The sequence below is a fragment of the Cricetulus griseus genome, chromosome 2, assembly GCF_003668045.3.
Source record: "Cricetulus griseus strain 17A/GY chromosome 2, alternate assembly CriGri-PICRH-1.0, whole genome shotgun sequence".
Taxonomy (NCBI): domain Eukaryota; kingdom Metazoa; phylum Chordata; class Mammalia; order Rodentia; family Cricetidae; genus Cricetulus; species Cricetulus griseus.
The window spans coordinates 28,301,687-28,320,220 of record NC_048595.1 but is presented as its reverse complement, the minus strand read 5'-3'; the positions used below and the strand labels follow the sequence as shown (position 1 = coordinate 28,320,220).

The following is an 18,534-nucleotide window of genomic DNA, read 5'->3' as shown; positions in this document are numbered from 1 at the left end:
CCTGGTCTCCAGATCCATTTCCAGATTGCCAGGGCTACAAAGAGAAACCCAGTCTCAAAATACCAAAGGGGAAAAATTATCACACTAATTAGTGTGTGTGCTGACTTGAATGGCATGGTGCCTGTGTGAAGGTCAAAGGACAACTTGTTCAGGCTTGCCAGCAAACACCTTGACCTGCTGAGCAACCTCCAATGGCCCTGGAGTCACCTCTTCTTGTGAACGTCACACCTTTCAGCTTGGCCCTTCCCCATGCACCATCTTGTCTCTTTCCCATGTCATTCTCAGTGCCTGGAACTACTGTGGACCGATGGACAGGCACACAGTCCACTTCTGCATGCTCTTATCTCACAGGGCAGGGAGGATACAAGTCTGGAGAGCTTGTCCCCGCCAGTTCCATCTGGTATAGGGGTGGCAAGGCTGAGTAACACTCAGAGCTGGACTCTCCTCTCCACAACATGGAGATAATTCTTGTTCGTAAGAGGAGACACACAGGATTCCTTTGCTGTTTCATTAGCTGAAGGTCAGAGGAGCACTGGGAGCCCAGATTTTTTCATTTGACATTTTGCAGATGCCAATCTTCCTGCCCACCCCCCCCCCAGACAGGGTTTTTCTGTAGCCCTGGCTGTCCTGGAACTCACTCTGTTGACCAGGTTAGCTTTGAACTCACTGAGATCTGCCTGCCTCTGCCTCCTGAGTGCTGGGACTAAAGGCTTGCATTACCACCGCTGGGCTGGGATTCCACTCTTGACAGCACATTTCAGTACTTAGCTCCTGGCCTCATTTCTTGCCTCCTCTCTACAGGCTCTGATGTGACGGTACAACTGGACACAGCAGAGCTCAGGCTTGTATTCCAACTACCTTTTGGTTCACACACCAGGATGTTCCTCCAGGAAGTTGCCAGAGCCTGTCCAGGTAGGTGGTAAGAACCAGGCTTCCAGGGAAGGCTGTGTTGGCTGCAGGCACTGGCCTACCCTCTCAATAGCTGAGCCCACTGGGATCATACACCACAGTTGCTGCACCATCTCAAAGCTGCTGGCATGGAGTCACAGTACCCTGGGCTGCCAGCCACCTATTGTATTTGCTTTTCCTTTTTGAGATGGGGGTCAGGCTTCCAACTCCTAATCCTGCCTCAGCCCCCATCCCCAGTGCTGTGATTACAGCCGTGTCTCACCACACCTGGCCAGCATTTGTTTTTCTCTTTTGGGTTTCTCAATCTGAGTGTTAACTGGGCTGTAACTCTGAGAATGCAGGGCTCCTTCCAAGTTAGCTAGGAGGCCCAAATTTCTATATCCATAGCTACGATCAAGGGAAGTCTGTCAAATGTATTCTGTTCCCAAACCCTGCTCTGTTCCCCACTGCAGGAAAATAAAAAAGTCTAGCTTTGGCTCAGTAGAGAGAAGTTAGTGGACATTTGACAGGATTTGTTTAGATGCGAGGTCAGCCAGGCAAGGAGAGGAGAATTTGTATACAGAGCAGAGGCCTGGTGACAGAATATGCAAATTCATGCTGCCCGGTGCTGGGGCTCAGGGGCACACCCAGTGCCATTTCGCAGGAGCTCCTTTAACGCTAACATCTTGTCTCTGCAGGGATGTACGGAGGGTTTGTCTCCTATTATAACCGCCAATGGGGCTGGACCTTATGGCTCCAGGCATCTCACTAGATGCGTCAGAATGGTGACTGGCTTTGGAGGCAAACTGGCTTTGGGGTAAAAGGAAATCAGGTCAAGAATTATAGAGCCTTGAATGGTTAAGGAGTTTAAGTGTTATTATATAAGCAGGAAACTTTACCTCTAAATTGTAAAATAATAAGAATAATTTATGACTGTTAGTAGTGGTTATAGGTAGGAATAATAATAGTAACAGTAATAATAATAATAATAATAATAATAATAATAATAATAATAATAATAATAATAATCCAGGTTGGGCATCCCTAATGTGGAAATACAAAACTGGAAATCCTCCAAAATCCAAACTTTTTTTCTTGTTTTGTTTTGTTTTGAGACAGGGTTTCTCTGTGTAGCCTTGACTTTCCTGACACTTGCCCTGTAGACTAGGCTGGCCTCAATCTCACAGAGATCCACCTGCTTCCTGAGTGCTAGGACTAAAGGCGTGTGCCACTACAACTGGCTCAAACTTTTTTTTTTTTTTAAGACAGGATCTTATGTAGTCCAAGCTGGCCTCAAACCTGCTATGTAGCTAAAGATGACACTGAACCCCCCCCTGATCCTCCTGCCTCTGCTTCTCAAATGCTAGGAGTATAGGCCCAAACTTACTTAGTTTTCTTTAGGCAGGGTCTCATATAGACCAGCTTTGAACTCACTATGTAGTCAAGGATAGCTGTAAACTCCTGATCCTCCTGTCTCTACTTCTCAAGTGCTAGGATTACAGGTATGAGTCACCATGCCTGGGTTTTATAGTGCTAGGGATCAAAACAGGGCTTCATGCAGGCTAGAGTGATACTCTACTGAAATACAGTTCCATCCCTTTCATTGTTACTTTTGTGTTGTTGTTTTTTGAGACAGGGTTCCTCTGTGTAACAGTCCCAGCTGTGCTGGAACTTGTTCTGTAGACCAGGCTGACCTCAAATTCACAGAGATCTACCTCCCTCTGTCTCCTGAGTGCTGGGATTAAAGGCGTGCACCACCATTGCCAGGCAAAATCCGGAATTTTTAGACTGCCAACATTGTACTGCAAATGGAAAATACCACATCATGAAATTCTGTTTTATGCTCAAAATTATTAAGTATTGTATATAATCACCTCAATCTGTGTGTGTAAGATATATGTGAAGCATACGTGAATTTTGCATTTAGATTTGGGTTCCTTTGCTAAGGTTGTCATCATGTCCCCAAATATCCCAGCATCTGAAGTCTGAATCCCTCTGGTCCCAAGTAAGTAGAGTAAGAAAGTCAACCTGTTAAAGCAAAAAGCAGGGCTCTTCAGCTACACAGGCCTTGGATTTGACCGTTCCTTCACTGTGTGGAAGCTGTCTCGCATCTCTTAAATCTTCCTTTCTTCTTCTTCTTTTTCTTCTTCTATCTCTTCCCCATCCCTCTTTTTGAGGGAGGTTTGAAATAAAGTATCTCTCTATAGATCAGGCTAGCCTCAAAGTCGCAAAGATCTTCCTACCTGACTCCCAAGTGCTGGCATTAAAAATGTGTGCTACCACCCCAGGCCTGTTTTTCTAGTTTACTGTATGTAAAAAGTATCTTTCTCATAGGGGTTGTGAAAATAAAAAGAAATAACACCCGTGAAAATGGCTAACGCACAGAAGTCCAGAAAATGCTTCTCCTCTCTCTATATGTCTAAAGTGTTTTTTTTTTTAATTGTTGATTTGGGTTTTTTTTTTTTTCAAGACAGGGTTTCTCTGTGTAACAGCCCTAGCTATGGCACTCATTCTGTAGGCCAGAATGGCCTTGAACTCACAGAGATCTACCTGCCTCTCCTCCTGAGTGCTGGGATTACAGGCAGGCAGGCACCACCACCACCTGCCTTAGACTCTTTTCCAAGACAGCTAATCCTTACCATAACCTTACAAGGTAGGTATTATCAGTGACTCTATTATATAGATGAAGAAACTCAGGCTTAGTGAGAGCAAGTGCCTACCTGCCTATATGGCTAGCAAGCTAGCAAATGGTGAGAGCAGGCCTGGCTAGATGTCCTCTGCATCCTGAGGCTTTGCTCTAGGGTTTCCTTGGCCTGTGCCTTTCTTTCCATGTAAACTGTTCAGAGAAAACTTCCTGGAGGAGTTTATGTTGAAGCCCAGACTATAAGGAAGAGAAAGCATTTTTTTTTTCTCCAGTGGGACAAAAGGAGGGGAAAGGGCATTGAGACTTATGGGCAGAGCAATTGGTGGGACTGAACTTGGTCAGGTGTGGAGAGAGCTAAGCCAGGAGAAGCTAGCAAAGGACAGCTCACAAAGAGTAACAAAGTACAGAGGAGCTTGGACTATGCCCTGTAGCTTGTGGAGAGGCCTTAGCAGAATTTCCAAATGTTTTCAGTAAGCTTTACAAGTTTAAGAAGCTCCTCTGGCAACAGGTATGGAAGGCAGCAGGCACCTGGAGCAGGGGAAGCAGTAGAACAATAAGAAGGTATGTACTACCATAAAGAATAAGGCTTAGGGGGCTGGAGAGGTGGCTCAGCAGCTAAGAGCACTAGCTGCTCTTACAGAGGCCCTGGTGTGATTCCCAGTACCCACATGGCTGCTTATAACTATCTGTAACTCCAGTTCTAGGGGACCTGACACCCTCTTCTGGCCTCCTTAGGTACCAGCATTTGTATGGTATACACTTATAGATGCTGGCAAAGCATTCATTCATATAAAACAAATTGGTTTTTAAAAATGAGACTTAGGCCAGGGACATGGCCATGGGACTGGGGAAGAAGTGATAGAGAGATAGTGAGGAAATCATTCAGCTGAGATCAAAGGTGCCAGGAGGCCATGAGTTTGGGTTGTGTTGACAACTTTATCCCAACTGATTAGAACAGTACCTATATATATTAGACATGAAATAAATGCTTGATGAGTGGAGGAACAGAGTGTGGTATTATTACTGGTGGTCAGGGTCTGGGCTGGGTGTTTCTAGGTTCTTGGCCTCTTATCCAAAGAACTGAAAAGAAGGGCTCACCTAGATTGCAAAAGAAGCAAGCTATCTTCGGCAAAGCAAAGGTTTAGTGAAAGTTACTGAGGGAGACACTGTCAAGATTGACAGTGGGCTGCCTGAGGAAGGGTCCTCAAGGGTCCTGGGCTATGCCTAGTGTTAGATGAATTTGTTACTAAGGGGTGTAGTTTGGGTGGTTTTCTATTTGTATCGGCGGGTCAAGTCATACATTCATTTTTTTCTACTCTGCGTATCCTTCCCCTGATGCCTCTGATTTTAATCATATGCATTCCCAGTTATGCATAGGCATAAGACGGTAAATAGAGAATTTTCTCTAAAAGATTGCTAGAGGACACAGTTTTGCCTTATTGTTGATGCACCCAAACTAGTTCAGGCTGGGTCAGGCCTTCTATTCTTCTTCACATGTAGATCCACTGGGAATAGGATTGAATAGAAAACTGTCTAAATTTGATTGCTATCAGAGGTGGGGAAACTAACACTGTTGTTCAGAGGCAGGAGTATGTGGAACCTGTCCAGGTAGGAGGTTGAGGTAGTTCTGAGGTTGCTAGGTCATTGTTTAGAGAGGGGTGTGTGTGTGTGCATGGTATGTGCAAGTCAAGGAATTAGGAAGCCAAATGAATTATTACAAAAGGTGTGTGTGTGTGTGTGTGTGTGTGTGTGAGAGAGAGAGAGAGAGAGAGAGAGAGAGAGAGAGAGACAGACAGACAGACAGACAGACAGACAGACAGAAGTTGGTTGATTAAGGATATATTACTTTGAGGCTTGAGTGTCTGTCTTGTGGATATTTTACTCTCTTACTTGCTCTTTCCTTGGGGGGGTGGTGGTCCACAACCTGCCTAGGTTAACCAGCAGGGAAGTTATGTACTAACTTTTATTTCTCTGATGAGATTACAACAGGGATTCCTTAGGAAGGAACCTAGGTGACAGGGACAGATGGCTATTCACCAACCAACACTTTACATATGAAAGGATTAGGGCCCAGGATAAGGCTCCACGGGACTGAACCAGGATGTACTTATTAATCCTCCCTGGGTAAGGCAGTGCCTTGAACAAGAAACAACAGGTAAAGAAAGGAATGGGCTCACATTAACTGAGCATCTATTATATGCTAGACATTTTTCCTAGCTATCTAGACAATGCAAACCAAACCATGATTATTATTTTTCCATCTGTGGAGCAATAGTTGTAAGGAGTAGATGCCCCATTTTATTGATGACCCAAGTTTTAGGACAAAACCCCTCTAGATCTGGTAACCCCAATAGTCTAATCTTGCCCACTGACTCCAATTTTGCAATTAAAGAGACTAGTAAAGACCAGATCTGATGGTACACACCTTTAATCGCAGTACTCAGGTGTCAGAGGAGGTGGACCTCTTCAAGTTCAAGGCCAGCCTGGTTTTCATAGCCAGTTCCAGGACAGTTCCAGGACAGAATTATATAGTGAACAAACAAAAAAAGTAAAATACATCTTTTTTTAAAAATTATTTATTTATTATGTGTACAGTGTTCTGTCTGCATGTACGCCTGTAGGCCAGAAGAGGGCACAAAATCTCATTACAGATGGTCGTGAGCCACCATGTGGTTGCTGGGAATTGAACTTAGGACCTTTGGAAGAGCAGGCAGTGCTCTTAACCGCTGAGCCATCTCTCCAGCCCGTAAAATACATCCTTAAAAATTTTTTTTAAAGGAGAGGGGCTTTTAAATGTCATGAATAAGCTGACACAGAACCTGTAAGAAACTTAACCTGAAACCATTTATGAGCTGAAGTAACAAGATAGGTTTTTGACACTAAAGCTCTCAGAATGCCACACTTTTAGTTCAGACCCCAGCTTGGCCACTTCTTGTATGTGAATGCGGGTGGTTCATTTGCTTCTTCATACTTACTTTAGTTTTATGATCTATCTGATGGAATTGTAGAGATAAACTTGCCTTACCTAATAATCTAGGGGTGTTGTGAGAGTCATTTGAGGCTGTATATGGGTTGGTACAAAGTAATACTGAAAATAATTTGAAAGCAGTGTCCAGCCATGCTGCAGCCCAAGACTTGAGCTTAGATCTCCTCGGTATGATGTCCTTTCAAATCCAATTCATTTGGGTCTGGTTCATGCAGTTCTACAAGCTGAGCAGGCAGGACAAGAAGGGTTTAGCAAGAAGGGTTAATGCCAGGGTTAGGTAGTCAGACCTGGGTTTGAATCAGAGGCAAAAGTTGCTCAGGAACTTGTGTGTGTGTGTGTGGGGGGGGGCTGCCAATCGAGTTAAGAGTACCAGAAGATTGTTTTGGCTTTTTTTTAAAAGATTAACTTATTTATTTTATGTGCATTGGTGCTTTGCCTGAATGTATGTCTGTATGAGGGTGTCGGATCCCCTGGAACTGAAGTTAGAGACAGTGGTGAGCTGCCATATGAGTGTTGGGAATTGAATCCAGGTCCTCTGAAAGAACAGCTAGTGCTCTTACCCACTGAGCCATGTCTCCAGTCTCTGTTTTGGCTTTTTGTAGACAAGATTTCATTATATTGTCTAGGCTGGCCTGGAATTCACAATCTTCCTGAGTGCTGAGATTACATGAGTATAGCTCAGGCTCGTCCTTAACTTCTGATCACCCCCATTTCTATGTCCTGAGTTCTGGGATTACAGGTGTGTCACCACCACCACCACCACCAACCACCACCACCACCACCACCACCACCACCACCACCAGTTTTATGTGGTGCTGGGTATTGAACCCACAGCTTGGTGTATGCTAGGCAAGCACTCTACCCAGCTACACTCACAGGCCCCCAGAGGGCTTGTCTTAATGGTATATTTCATTGCATGTGAAATCTAGCTTATTTCTGGGTTATCTGGAGTGGCCAGGTAGTTGCAGGTGGTTGGGGGTAGTTAAATCCCCCAACCCATTCTTCAGTGCTGACATCCAGCTAAGTCTCCTACTTAGCGCTCACTTTGTGACCTTGCATTTAGCTTTTCTGAACTTAGTTGCCTTCTCTATAAAATTAGGATAATAGTTCCCTACCTAATAAAGTTTGTAGGATAATGAAGCAGTCCTGTTTTGGCAGACCACTTTCGTCTTCATTTCTGTTAATTACGTTTGGATTTCAGGTACACACTGTGCAAGAGGAAAGCGGGCCTGGAGAGTCTCCGCCACACACAGTGTTACAGAAGTGCAACTGGCTTTCCAAACCCCTGGCTCAATCTGTGTTCCATTGTCCCTGCCACAGGTTTTGACCCTGAGACCAGGGATCCGGAGTTTCTGTGGCTTTCTAGACACCTGTGCGCAGAGCCAGATGCTCAGTCGCCGAAACCGCGCGAGTGGAACTCGGACCCGGGTAACTGGAGCGGGTTCACGCCCATTGGAGGAGGCAGGTATCAGTCTCGGAATGCACGGCGAGGATTGGAGGATGTCTTGCTTCAGGGGCTTTTGCTACATTCTGCTTGGGGGCGGGGCCACGGAGGAGTCGGAATTTCTATTGGCGGAGGAGGCGCATGGGGGCGGGACCGTGGGAGGTCGGAGCGCGCGCGGCGGGCTGCGGGATGAAGCGCTTGAGGAAGCAGCCTGGGAAATGTCGGCGGGCGGCGGCTCTCGGGAGCGCGACTGTGCAGGTCGGGCGGTCGCTGCGGAGTGGGTCTGCGGTGTCGGGCCTTCGGGAGGACTGGCGGGTCGGCCAATGGCCTTGTGGGGCACAGGTCAAGTCTTGGGATGCTGAGGCTCACTCAAGTTCTGCCGGGAAGTTTCTCTCCGCCAGGCGTCAGGGCGACAGGCCGGTGATCAGCGGGTACCCGGGAATCCTGAGGCAGAGGGGTTAGGGAAGTCCCGTTGGTGGCCGGGTGCGTGACCTCGGGTTGCTTGTTACCCCTCTCGGCGTTTCGGTTTCTCCAGCCGAGATAGTTCCTCCGTCCCGGCCTTGCGAGGGTGGCCAGTATCTGTGGGGGTGTGCGCGACTGTGACAGAGTTGTCTTCATGAGGTGTGGTGTGTGCTGGCGCTCCCTGTGTTCCACAGAGGCTGGGACAGAGTGGCCTGTGCACGTAGCTGTAGTGCAGGGGAGCCCTGGCTACCGTGAGACTGGAGGCCATCAGGGATGAGGTTACAGGTGAACCCAACTAGGTTTTTGCCACTTGTCCCTTGGTGAATAACGTGCAGCACAAAGGCTAATTGTTGAACATGATATTGTATTTTGCACAGGGAGAGAGAGGCTCGGGGCTGAAATTTGGGTCAGCCCTGTGATTTAGGGCTCTCTGGTGTTTGTTTTTTCCCAAGGTGTTGTCCATGAAGCACCAGGCTCCTGAGGGCTTTGGCGCAATCACTAATACCCATTTCTACCACCCCTGTCCGACCTTACTAGCGGTGGAAATCTGTCAAGTAGCCTTGTCAAGTATGGGCCAGGATGTTTGCAATTACAAGGCTTGGAAAGTATGAGGAATGAAGTGAGGAGACACGTTGGGCAAGTGTTTGTAAAACCAGAGGAAACTAGGTAGCAGAGGACTTCCTCAGTCTTTCCTTCCTCCAAACTACCACAATGTCACCGAAGCCCCCGATGGCCCAGATAATGTGCATCTCTCTTGGGCTTATCTCAAAGTTCACTTGTGCAGCTGTTGCTTCAGTTTCCATGACCTTCTGGTTTGTGGTATTGGGACTGGTGAGTGTTTAAGGTTAACATCCTCTTCTTGTCCTTTACAAGAGGCTGCCAGAAACATAGTGAAGTAAATCAGCCCAGTGGCAGCACAAAGTGGTGGTCCTGGCTTCTGCTCACAGGCTAGAGCTGGGCTATTTGGAGTTCTTTGGGCTTCTGGTAGAGAGATATAGAGCATGAGAAATCAGGCCAGCCAGCTCTGAAAAGAGTTATCTGCCCCAGGGTGAGAAATGTGCACTGGTCGCAGAAGCATTCATTTCGTTTCACAAAGGAAAAACTGGCCACATGATGGAGAGGAATTATTGTCAAGATTTTGCTTTGACTTTTAATTCAAAAGATTCATCCCCGTCATAATACCCAACAGTATGTGAGATTACATGAGTAGCCGCTAGGTTGCTGCTGTTGAAATTGGAAAAAATGGTACCCAACCAAGCCCCCGTTTCCGTTTGGGTTATCTCTGATTCCAGAGTTGCTCTGCCCTCAACAGGGAGTTGCTTCTTCTGTAAGAGATGGAAGGAGCCCTTCGGGCCACCTCTGGATGCACCAATAGATTCAGTCTCAGTGGAAACAAGTAGTGGATTTTGATTCTTCCCATGTGTAGACTGTCAAAATACCCACTTCCCCAAAACCTGGGGAACTAACCAGAGGCAGAATGCTGCCTCCTAGTGCTGTTTGTAGCCAGGTGTGGTAACAGATGCCTGTACTCTCAGTACTTGGGAGGTGGAAGCAGCAGGACTAGGAGTTTAGAGTCATCTTTAGGTGTACCAGTGAGCCCAAGGCCAGTGGTCAGATGGGCTACATGAAATGCGACATCACCTTACTAAAACAACAGCAACAAAACCCAAAACAGGCCAGGCGGTGGTGGCGCACACCTCTTATTCCAACACTTGGAAGCAGAAGCGAGCATATCTCTGAGTTTGAGGCCAGCCTGGTCTACATAGTGAGTTCCAGGACATCCAGAGCTACACAGAGAAACCCTGTCTCAAAAAAACAAACAAACGGGGGCTGGAGAGATGGCTCAGCGGTTAAGAGCACTGACTGCTCTTCCAGAGGTCCTGAGTTCAATTTCCAGCAACCACATGGTGGTTCACAACCATCCGTTATAAGATCTGGTGCCCTCTTCTGGTGTGCAGATATACATGGAAGCAGAATGTTGTATACAAATAAACAAATAAAATCTTTAAAAAAATGAGACCCCAAAACAATAACAAAAACTACTTTACATCAACAGCTGACATTCTGATGGAGAAAGGTCTAGTGTATAAATAGAGCTGAGGGGGCAAAGGGTCAGTCTGGCAGCAGGGTGATCCTTGTAGGGTAGACAAGGGCATTTTTAAGGTCTTGGTGTTTGGGGGGCAAAGTGAATCTAATTTTCACCTATCCCTTTGCCTTGTTAGAGGAAGATCTCACTTTAGTCATTCTTTCCCCTGAACTCCTTTCTTTGATTTGTCTCAGCTGAATTTAAGCATACCAAATGAGGCTGGGGAGATGGCTCAGTGAGTAAAATGCTCACCTTGCAAGTTCAAGGACCTGAGTTCATATCCCTGGATCCCGTGTAGGGCCAGGTACCATCGTGGCATCTGTAATCCCAGGGTTCCTGTGAGGAGATGGGGAGGTGGAGACAGGAGAATCTCTGGAAGCTTGAAGGCCACCAACTCTATTGTATTCAAGGATGAACAAGAGACTTTGTCTTAAACAAGGTGGAAACTCATCATGCAAAGATTTAGATAAGAGAGTTCCAGAGTCACTGGTGAGGTTGTAGTAGGAAAAAGAGATGGAGCTAGTTTCTGACTAAGTCTGTGTTTTCAGTGTCACAGGTGTCTGGGTGCTGGGCTGTGGTGTGGGATCACAGTGGCTGACGCTCTTGCTTTCTGGAGTGTTATGGTCTTGTTTTGACTTTAGATTGGTCGCTGTTTCAGACAGTAGCTGCTCTGCTTCATTACTTATTTTATTGCTCTTAACTTTGGGATGCTCTATCCTTCCTTAATAAGAACAGAGTGTGCCGGGCGTTGGTGGCGCACACCTTTAATCCCAGCACTCGCGAGGCAGAGGCAGGCGGATCTCTGTGAGTTCGAGACCAGCCTGGTCTACAAGAGCTAGTTCCAGGACAGACTCCAAAGCCACAGAGAAACCTGTCTCGAAAAACCAAAACCAAAACAAAACAAAAAAACAGAGTGTGGCTTAAGAAATGCCTCATTATTGCTCTCTGGCAACCAAAGGGCCTCTTAACCCATATAGCCCCACTGGGGATAATGCATTTATTTCAGTCTGGGTTCATGGCAGAGCCCTGGAGTTGTATTCTGGAGGATTCTGAGCAATTCTCAGGGAAGTCCCGTGGGGGTAATTTAACCAAGTGACAATAACAAGAACAGTAAAATAGCTTATTGGGTAAAGGCACTTGCCACCACACCTGATGACCTGAGTTTGACCCCTGGAATTTATATGGTAAAAGGAGAGAACTGACTACCACAAATTGCCCTCTGATGGCCAAATCTGTTTGTACCGAGGCATGCACTTGGATACTCACTTCACACACCTATACCCACACACAAATTCAAATTCATAATAAATAAAGGAATTAATGTAATTTTAAAAACCAACAAAGTGGTAATAACCAATTTTGGTGATTTGAAGCAGTTTCTTTTTCTTTTCGCCTAGTTGATTCAAAGTTAGGCAGCTTTATAGTAGCTCGTGTGTGTGTGTTTGGAGGCCATAGATCACCTCAGGTGTTGTTCCTCAGGAGCTGTCCATCTTGGTTTTGGAGACAGGGTCTCTCATTGGTCTAGAGTTCTCATTAGTATAGGCTGACTGGGTATAGAGTCCCAGGAACCTCCTGTCTGTGCCTCCTCGCTCCTGTGATTCCAGGTGAAAGCCATTGCACCTGGCTGTTCACATGGCTGTTCGAACTCAGGTCTCTTTGCTTCTGCAGCAAACACCTTACTGACTGAGCTCTCTCTAGCCTTGTAACCAAATTCTCACTGAAGTATGCTATGAATATTTTCCCCTGGACCCAGGAAGCGAAGCATTAAACAGCCTGGCCTGTGAAAGGAAATGACTGCTATTTATATCTCAGGGTAGCATAAAGGGTAACCTAGATTACCAGAGTCAGAGCCAGAGAAAATGTTTAAAAAAAATAGCCTGTGGGTTGCTTTTCTGTGTCTTTCATCTGGCTTTGTCTGTATTAATAAGTAAAACCTGTGTGACCGATGTAGTCTTTCATTGTGCAGCAGATGAATTTGCCTTTTGTTTATCTTTGAGGTAGAAATACTGCCCATCATGTTCGTCACTGTAGGAAGTTCTCCAGGCTCCTAAGCAAATTGATTGATTTTGAATCTACTTGTCTCTTTAAAAAAAATGGTACTCACTTTTCTTCCATTTGTTGTTTCTGCTCTCTTTTCTTCCTTGTCCCATTCAACCTCTTGTTTCTACAACAGGCAAACCTCCTTAATAACTGTTTTCTTAAGAATATAGTTGGTTTTGGAATTCTGCAGTGTCTTGTCTGAAACAAGAGAGATGACCCACTCAACTAGCAGTGGAGCTTTATACAGAAATCCTAAGGGCCTGACAGTTCAGGAAGAGGGAAGCATCAATATTTACAGGAGGAAGGACAGTGTTGGGGCATAGAAAATGACGTGTGTGTGTGTGTGTGTGTGTGTGTGTGTGTGTGTGTGTGTGTGTGTGTGTGTGTCGTTGCCTCAAATACACAGTAACAACAACAAAAACACAAAAAAGAAAAATAGCTGGGTGATGGTCATGCATGCCTTTAATCCCAGCTGTTGGGAGGCAGAGGCAGGTGGATCTCTGAGTTTGAGGCCAGCCTGATCTACAGAGTAAGTTCCATGACAGCCAGGACTAAGACTATATAGAGAAACTCTATTTCAAAAAAAAAAAAGTCCCAATAAAAACAAAAATAGCTGGGCATGGTAGCACATGCCTGTAATCCCATCACTAGGGAGGCTACATTGATCCTAGCTTGCTATTATGTGCAAGTCCCCAGCACTAGAAAAAAGAGTGAAACAATCTTTTTATAATTTTGTAGACTTCACAGAATGAACCATATATGAACTGGAAGCTAGCATATATAACAGGGAAGAGGCTTTCGTTCTTGGTGTTTTGATAAGGATTTAAGCAAAGTATGTGTCCAAATGGCCTGGATATTTTAAAAATGAAAAACTATCGTTTTTATACATTAGTAACCTGTCTCAATTGTTTTTTTCTTTTTCCTTTGTATGTGTATGTGGTGTGTGCCTGTGTGTATGAGTGGAGTGTGTGTGTGTGTGTGAGGGGGTGTAAACAGATGCCTTTGTCGGTGTGTGGAGGCTGGAAGAGGGTATAAGGTGCCCCCTTCCATCTATTTCTGCCTCATTCCTTGAGACAAGGGCTCTCCCTGAACCTGGAGCTTCACTGTTTTTCTGCTAAGCTGGTAGCCATTGAGTCCAGCAATCTTCTTATGCCCCTAGCCCCTTTTTGCTAGTGCTGGGCTTACAACATACACAGCCGTGCTGTCTTTTTCCATGGGTGTGGGGATCTAAACTCAGGTCCTCATGTTTATCCTCATATTTGTATAGTAAGTGCTCTTACCGACTAAGCCATTTCCTCCCCTGCTGCTTGACTGCCACTCTGTAAAATGGGAGTAAAGGTTTGCATCCTGAAAGGAGGAGGAATGCTTACTTACTTAGGGGTACTTTTGCTTGGGAAACAGATGTTGTACATGCCTACCCACAAGAGCTTAGACCCCAGCCAGAGGCATCCTGAGCCTGTCCAGGAATGGTTTCCTCCATCGAGAACTGAAGACTCTTTCTGCCATGTGGGTCTAGGATATTAGACTCTGATTGTCAGGCTCAGTAACAAGAGCCATCTCTTCAGCCCTGGCTCCATTTGTATAAACTTGAACTTAATGTCTTGCTGTTTTGCGTTGGTAGGTGCTCAAAAGAAGGTCTGTGTGAACCAGTGAGATGTGGCTCATTAATTGTAGCACTGGGAAGTGGAGACTGGAGACCAGGAGTTTGAGGGCCAGCTGGGCTACTTGAGGCCCACTCTTAAGGAGGGGAAGATCTACCTTTGGTTGAGCTGAGGACACTGTATAAATTGTAGTCTTCACAAGCAGCATGCCCCCTCCCCTTCTGTGAACCGCTCTGCACTCCTTCCCCCGCTTCCTGGCTTGTTCTCCCCACTTCTCTTTCAGCTTTATCACCAGACCACAGACAGTTCACAGAAGGCCTGCTGAAGAAAGCCAGGAGGAAAAGTCAAGTGGCCTCTAATAGCCCGTCACTATTGACCTGCTGTTGTCAAGTGATTGTACAGGAGTCTCTCTTTGAAGCTTGTCTGGTTGCTTTTGTCCTTGTTTACGTAATTAAATTTGTACAGGGTACAAACCAGATTTTAAATTTAAGACTAAGGGCACAAAATGTGATTTGTATACTCGAGTCCCTGTTCCCCTGTCCCTGACTCCTTAAACATTTTAATCTTGATTTCCCTGTGTCCATCTCCCAAGTGCTAAGATTACAGGCCTGTTTTTGTGGTACTTTTTATAAGGACACAAGATACTGGTAAATGTTAACAAAATCGACAAAACTAAATGATTGAAGCATAGTTATTTGACTTAGGAGAACATAGGAGAACTTGCAGGAAGGCTGAGTGCAGACTCAGGCACCTACCCTGCATAAGGAAAGCTGAAAATACCTAAGCCACTGGTAGTGGTGGACACCTTTAATCCCATCACTCAGGAGGCAGAGGCAGGCAGATCTCTGTGAGTTTGAGATCAGCCTCGTCTACACAAAGAGTTCCAGGACAATCAGGGCATGCATAGATCCCTGGGGCTCACTGGCCAATCTGACCTAATCCATAAGCTCCAGGTCATTGAGGGGCCTTATCTCAAAAAGCATACACATGAGCATAACACACACATATACAGTGTATTACATTTTTTTCCTCATTTGTGCTTCCGAGATCTATATGGATATATAAAGTCACATGTGTGTAGAGGATAGGCAAATAGATATGAAGCCATCTAGGGGGACGAAGAGGGTGAATGGGAAGGGGAGGGGAACGAAGAGGAGGGGAGTGGACATTGGGGTGTGTGTGTTCAAAGTGCATCATATACATTCATAGAGATGGCCTTATGTAGCCCAGAATAATATAATAATAAAATAATTAATTAAAAATGTCCTCTTATCCTCTAAAGAAAAAGAAAAAAGGGAAGTCCAAGGTTTATGTGGAGTTCAAAGTCTTACCATTTGGCTCAGAATGTGTCACAATTATTTGCTGTTGTAATTTATTAAGCAAGTGCCGTGATCTATGGACCCTAATACTGTGCTGTAAAAGTTCTAGGGGCCAGGTGTGGTGGTGCATACTTGTAAGGTGGAGGCTGGAGGATCAGGGATTCAAGGCCATCCTCAACTACATAGTGAGTTCATGAGTTTGAGGGCAGTCCACCATGAGACCCTGTCTCAAACAACAAGAAGAGTTCTGGAAGGGAATCTTCATTTTTGCTTTTGTTTCTTTTTAATCAACATGACAAAATCCCAGAGGAAAACAACTTAAAGTGGGCTAGGAGATGGGTCAGTGGTTAAGAGTACTTGCTGCTCTTATAAGGGCCTGAGTTCACTTTTCAGCACTCGTGTTGGGCAGTTCATACCACCCATAATTCAGTTCCAGGGGACTCAATTTCTTATTTTGGCCACAGAGGATACCCACACATATGAGTACCTTTGTGCGTACACACACACACACACACACACACACACACACACACACACACACACACCTGTCTCCATTGCTTTCTTTTTTGTTGTTGTTGTTGTTGTTGGTTTTTGGTTTTTGAAGACAGGGTTTCTCTGTATTGTTTTGGAGTCTGTCCTGGAACTCAAGACCAGGCTGGCCTCAAACTCACAGAGATCTGCCTGCCTCTGCCTCCCAAGGGCTGGGATTAAAAGTGTGTACCACCATGGCCCGTCTTTTTTTTTTTTTAATTTAAGATTTATTTAACATTGCGGGGTGGTGGTGGTGGTCAGGATGCAGAGACAGGTGGATCTCTGTGAGTTCGAGACCAACTTGGTCTACTGAGCAGGTCCCAGGACAGCCTCCAAAGCCACAGAGAAACCCCGTCTCACCCACCACCACCACCACCCTCCCCTGCAAAAAAGATTTATTTAACATATAAGGGTACTGTGTTTGCATACCTTCCTTCACAGAAAGGGCATCAGATCCCTTTATATTGTGAGTTACCTTGTGGGTGCTGGGAATTGAACTCAGGATCCCTGAAAGAACAGTCATTGCTCTAGTCCCTCCCCACTTCTCCTCCTTTTTGTTCTTTTTTTCATGTTTCTGTTTGCTTTAGATTTCTGGTAAAGCAAAAGCATCCTACTCTGGAAGACCATGGTAAAAGTAAACTGTTCACTCTCTGGCATCCAGGGAACATGGAGAGTGAGGGGAGAGGGAAAGGGCCTGGGGCAAGATGCATCCTTATGCCAGAAGAGGGTGTCTGATCTCTTGGAGCTAGAGTTGTAGGTGGTTGTCAGCTGCATCTTTACCTTGATCCTTAAAAGAGCCTGATGTAGGTGCTGGTAAGTAAACTCGGGTTCTCTGCAAGCGCTGTCTCCAGCCCAGAAGGCTTATAGTCCAATACTTCACTGTGAAAGGACACTCCATCAAGCAGTATGGGGTTTAGAACTAATGGAGAAGGAGGAAAAGAGCGGAGCAAAATTTCTGAGTGTCTGCTATGTACCAGACAATGTGTTCTTTATTTTGAGACAGGGTTTTATTCTGTATCCTGTTCTGGTCTGGAACACACTGTGACTCCAGGGCTGGCTTTGAAGAGGCCTTCTATGTGTGAGGGTTACAGGTGGTATGAGCCATCATAGCTGTGCATTTGCTGATCATTTGGCTCCTTTGTAAATGTGGTCGAGCTAGTACCATTTTACAAATGAGGAAACAAATCTTGTGCTTGATATAATGGATGGAGCCAGGAAAATATCCAGCTTTGTTTATTCCCAAACGTAAGGTTTTCCCTGAAGTCCCCTGTCTCTTAAAGTGCCAAACAAGGCCCTCTGAATTCACAGACACCCATTGAAGACTTGGGTGGGTGAGCAGGGTTGTGTGAAAGTGGCGGCACTGGTTGAGGCTGGGTTCTACAGGCGAGGTGGCCAGAAAGGAGGGGCTACATGGTGGAAGTAGAAGTGAGGGTGGCATGTGTGGGAACCTGTCCTTCTAGATTGAGATGTCTAGGAGGTGAATTAATGAGGGAGAATAAAGCCAATATGCAAAGAGCCTTGGGTGCCAGTTGAACCAGTTTTGGCCTTAACCTGCAGGCATCCTCTAACCCTGAAAGTTTTGGAACAAAAAGATGAAATCAGAGTTTCATGTGGCCAAGACCAGAGACTACATTGGGCAAGGAGAAGTGGGAGGACCGCTTAGCAAATGAGGTGATTGCCTGGTTGCAGAATAGCAGTGTGAGAATGAAGAGACACTTGGCTGACTCCCTCTGGAGGCCCCACAAGAAGGCTGAGTGGATGGCAGGATGGCGAAGCTGAGGTCACAGTGATGAAGGCTGCTGCTGATGGCAGAGAGAACGTAGGGAAAGAGCATAGAGTGGGACCACAGTTTTACCTGGGACCCACTCAAGTATAGAGCATTCTGTGGGAACTCTCGGGAGATAGGAGGGCTGAGCTGGATGGCCCCCGCCTACAGTAAGCCATGATATCTGGCCATCCCCAGAGGAAGGAGCAGGCTCAAATCTGCACTGGGAGTTCTGGTAGCTGCCAGCCATATGTGCTTGTTAGCTTATATAAGTGAAGTTTAAAAATTGAGTTTCTCATTTGCTGTAGTCATTTTCCTTTCTTTCTTTCTTTCTTTCTTTCTTTCTTTCTTTCTTTCTTTCTTTCTTTCTTTCTGAGATAGGTCTTGGCTGTCCTGGAACTCATTATATAGACCAGGCTGGCCTTGAACTCACAGAGATCTGCCTGCCTCTGCTTCCCAAGTGTTGGGATCAAAGGTGTGTGCCATCAACCCCGAGGTGCTGTAGTTACATTTTATGTGTTTGGTGTAGTTAATGGTCACACTATTGGACAGGGCATCTATAGAACATTCCATCCTCAAACATCCTCAAAAGTTCTTTTTTTTCCCCCCCCTGAGACAGGGTTTTACTATATAGCCCTGGTTGGCCTTGAGCTCACTATGTAAAACAGGCTGGCATTGAACTTAGTGCTGTACCTGCCTTTGCTTCCCAAGTGCTTGATTTGTTTGAGTTTTTTAATATTTATTTGTGTGTGTCTGAGTGAGTAGGGT

General features: G+C 45.7%; 1 protein-coding gene across 1 annotated transcript in view; it reads left to right on the top strand.

Moving 5' to 3' along the window:
- The window catches only part of Inpp5b (inositol polyphosphate-5-phosphatase B), a 68,494-nt gene that overhangs the window by 5,963 nt on the left and 43,997 nt on the right, over positions 1-18,534 (top strand). Inside the window, 3 exon segments of the mRNA XM_027399223.2 lie at positions 802-912; positions 7,839-8,029; positions 8,031-8,220. Of these exon segments, the coding sequence (XP_027255024.1) occupies positions 802-912; positions 7,839-8,029; positions 8,031-8,220 (492 nt within the window).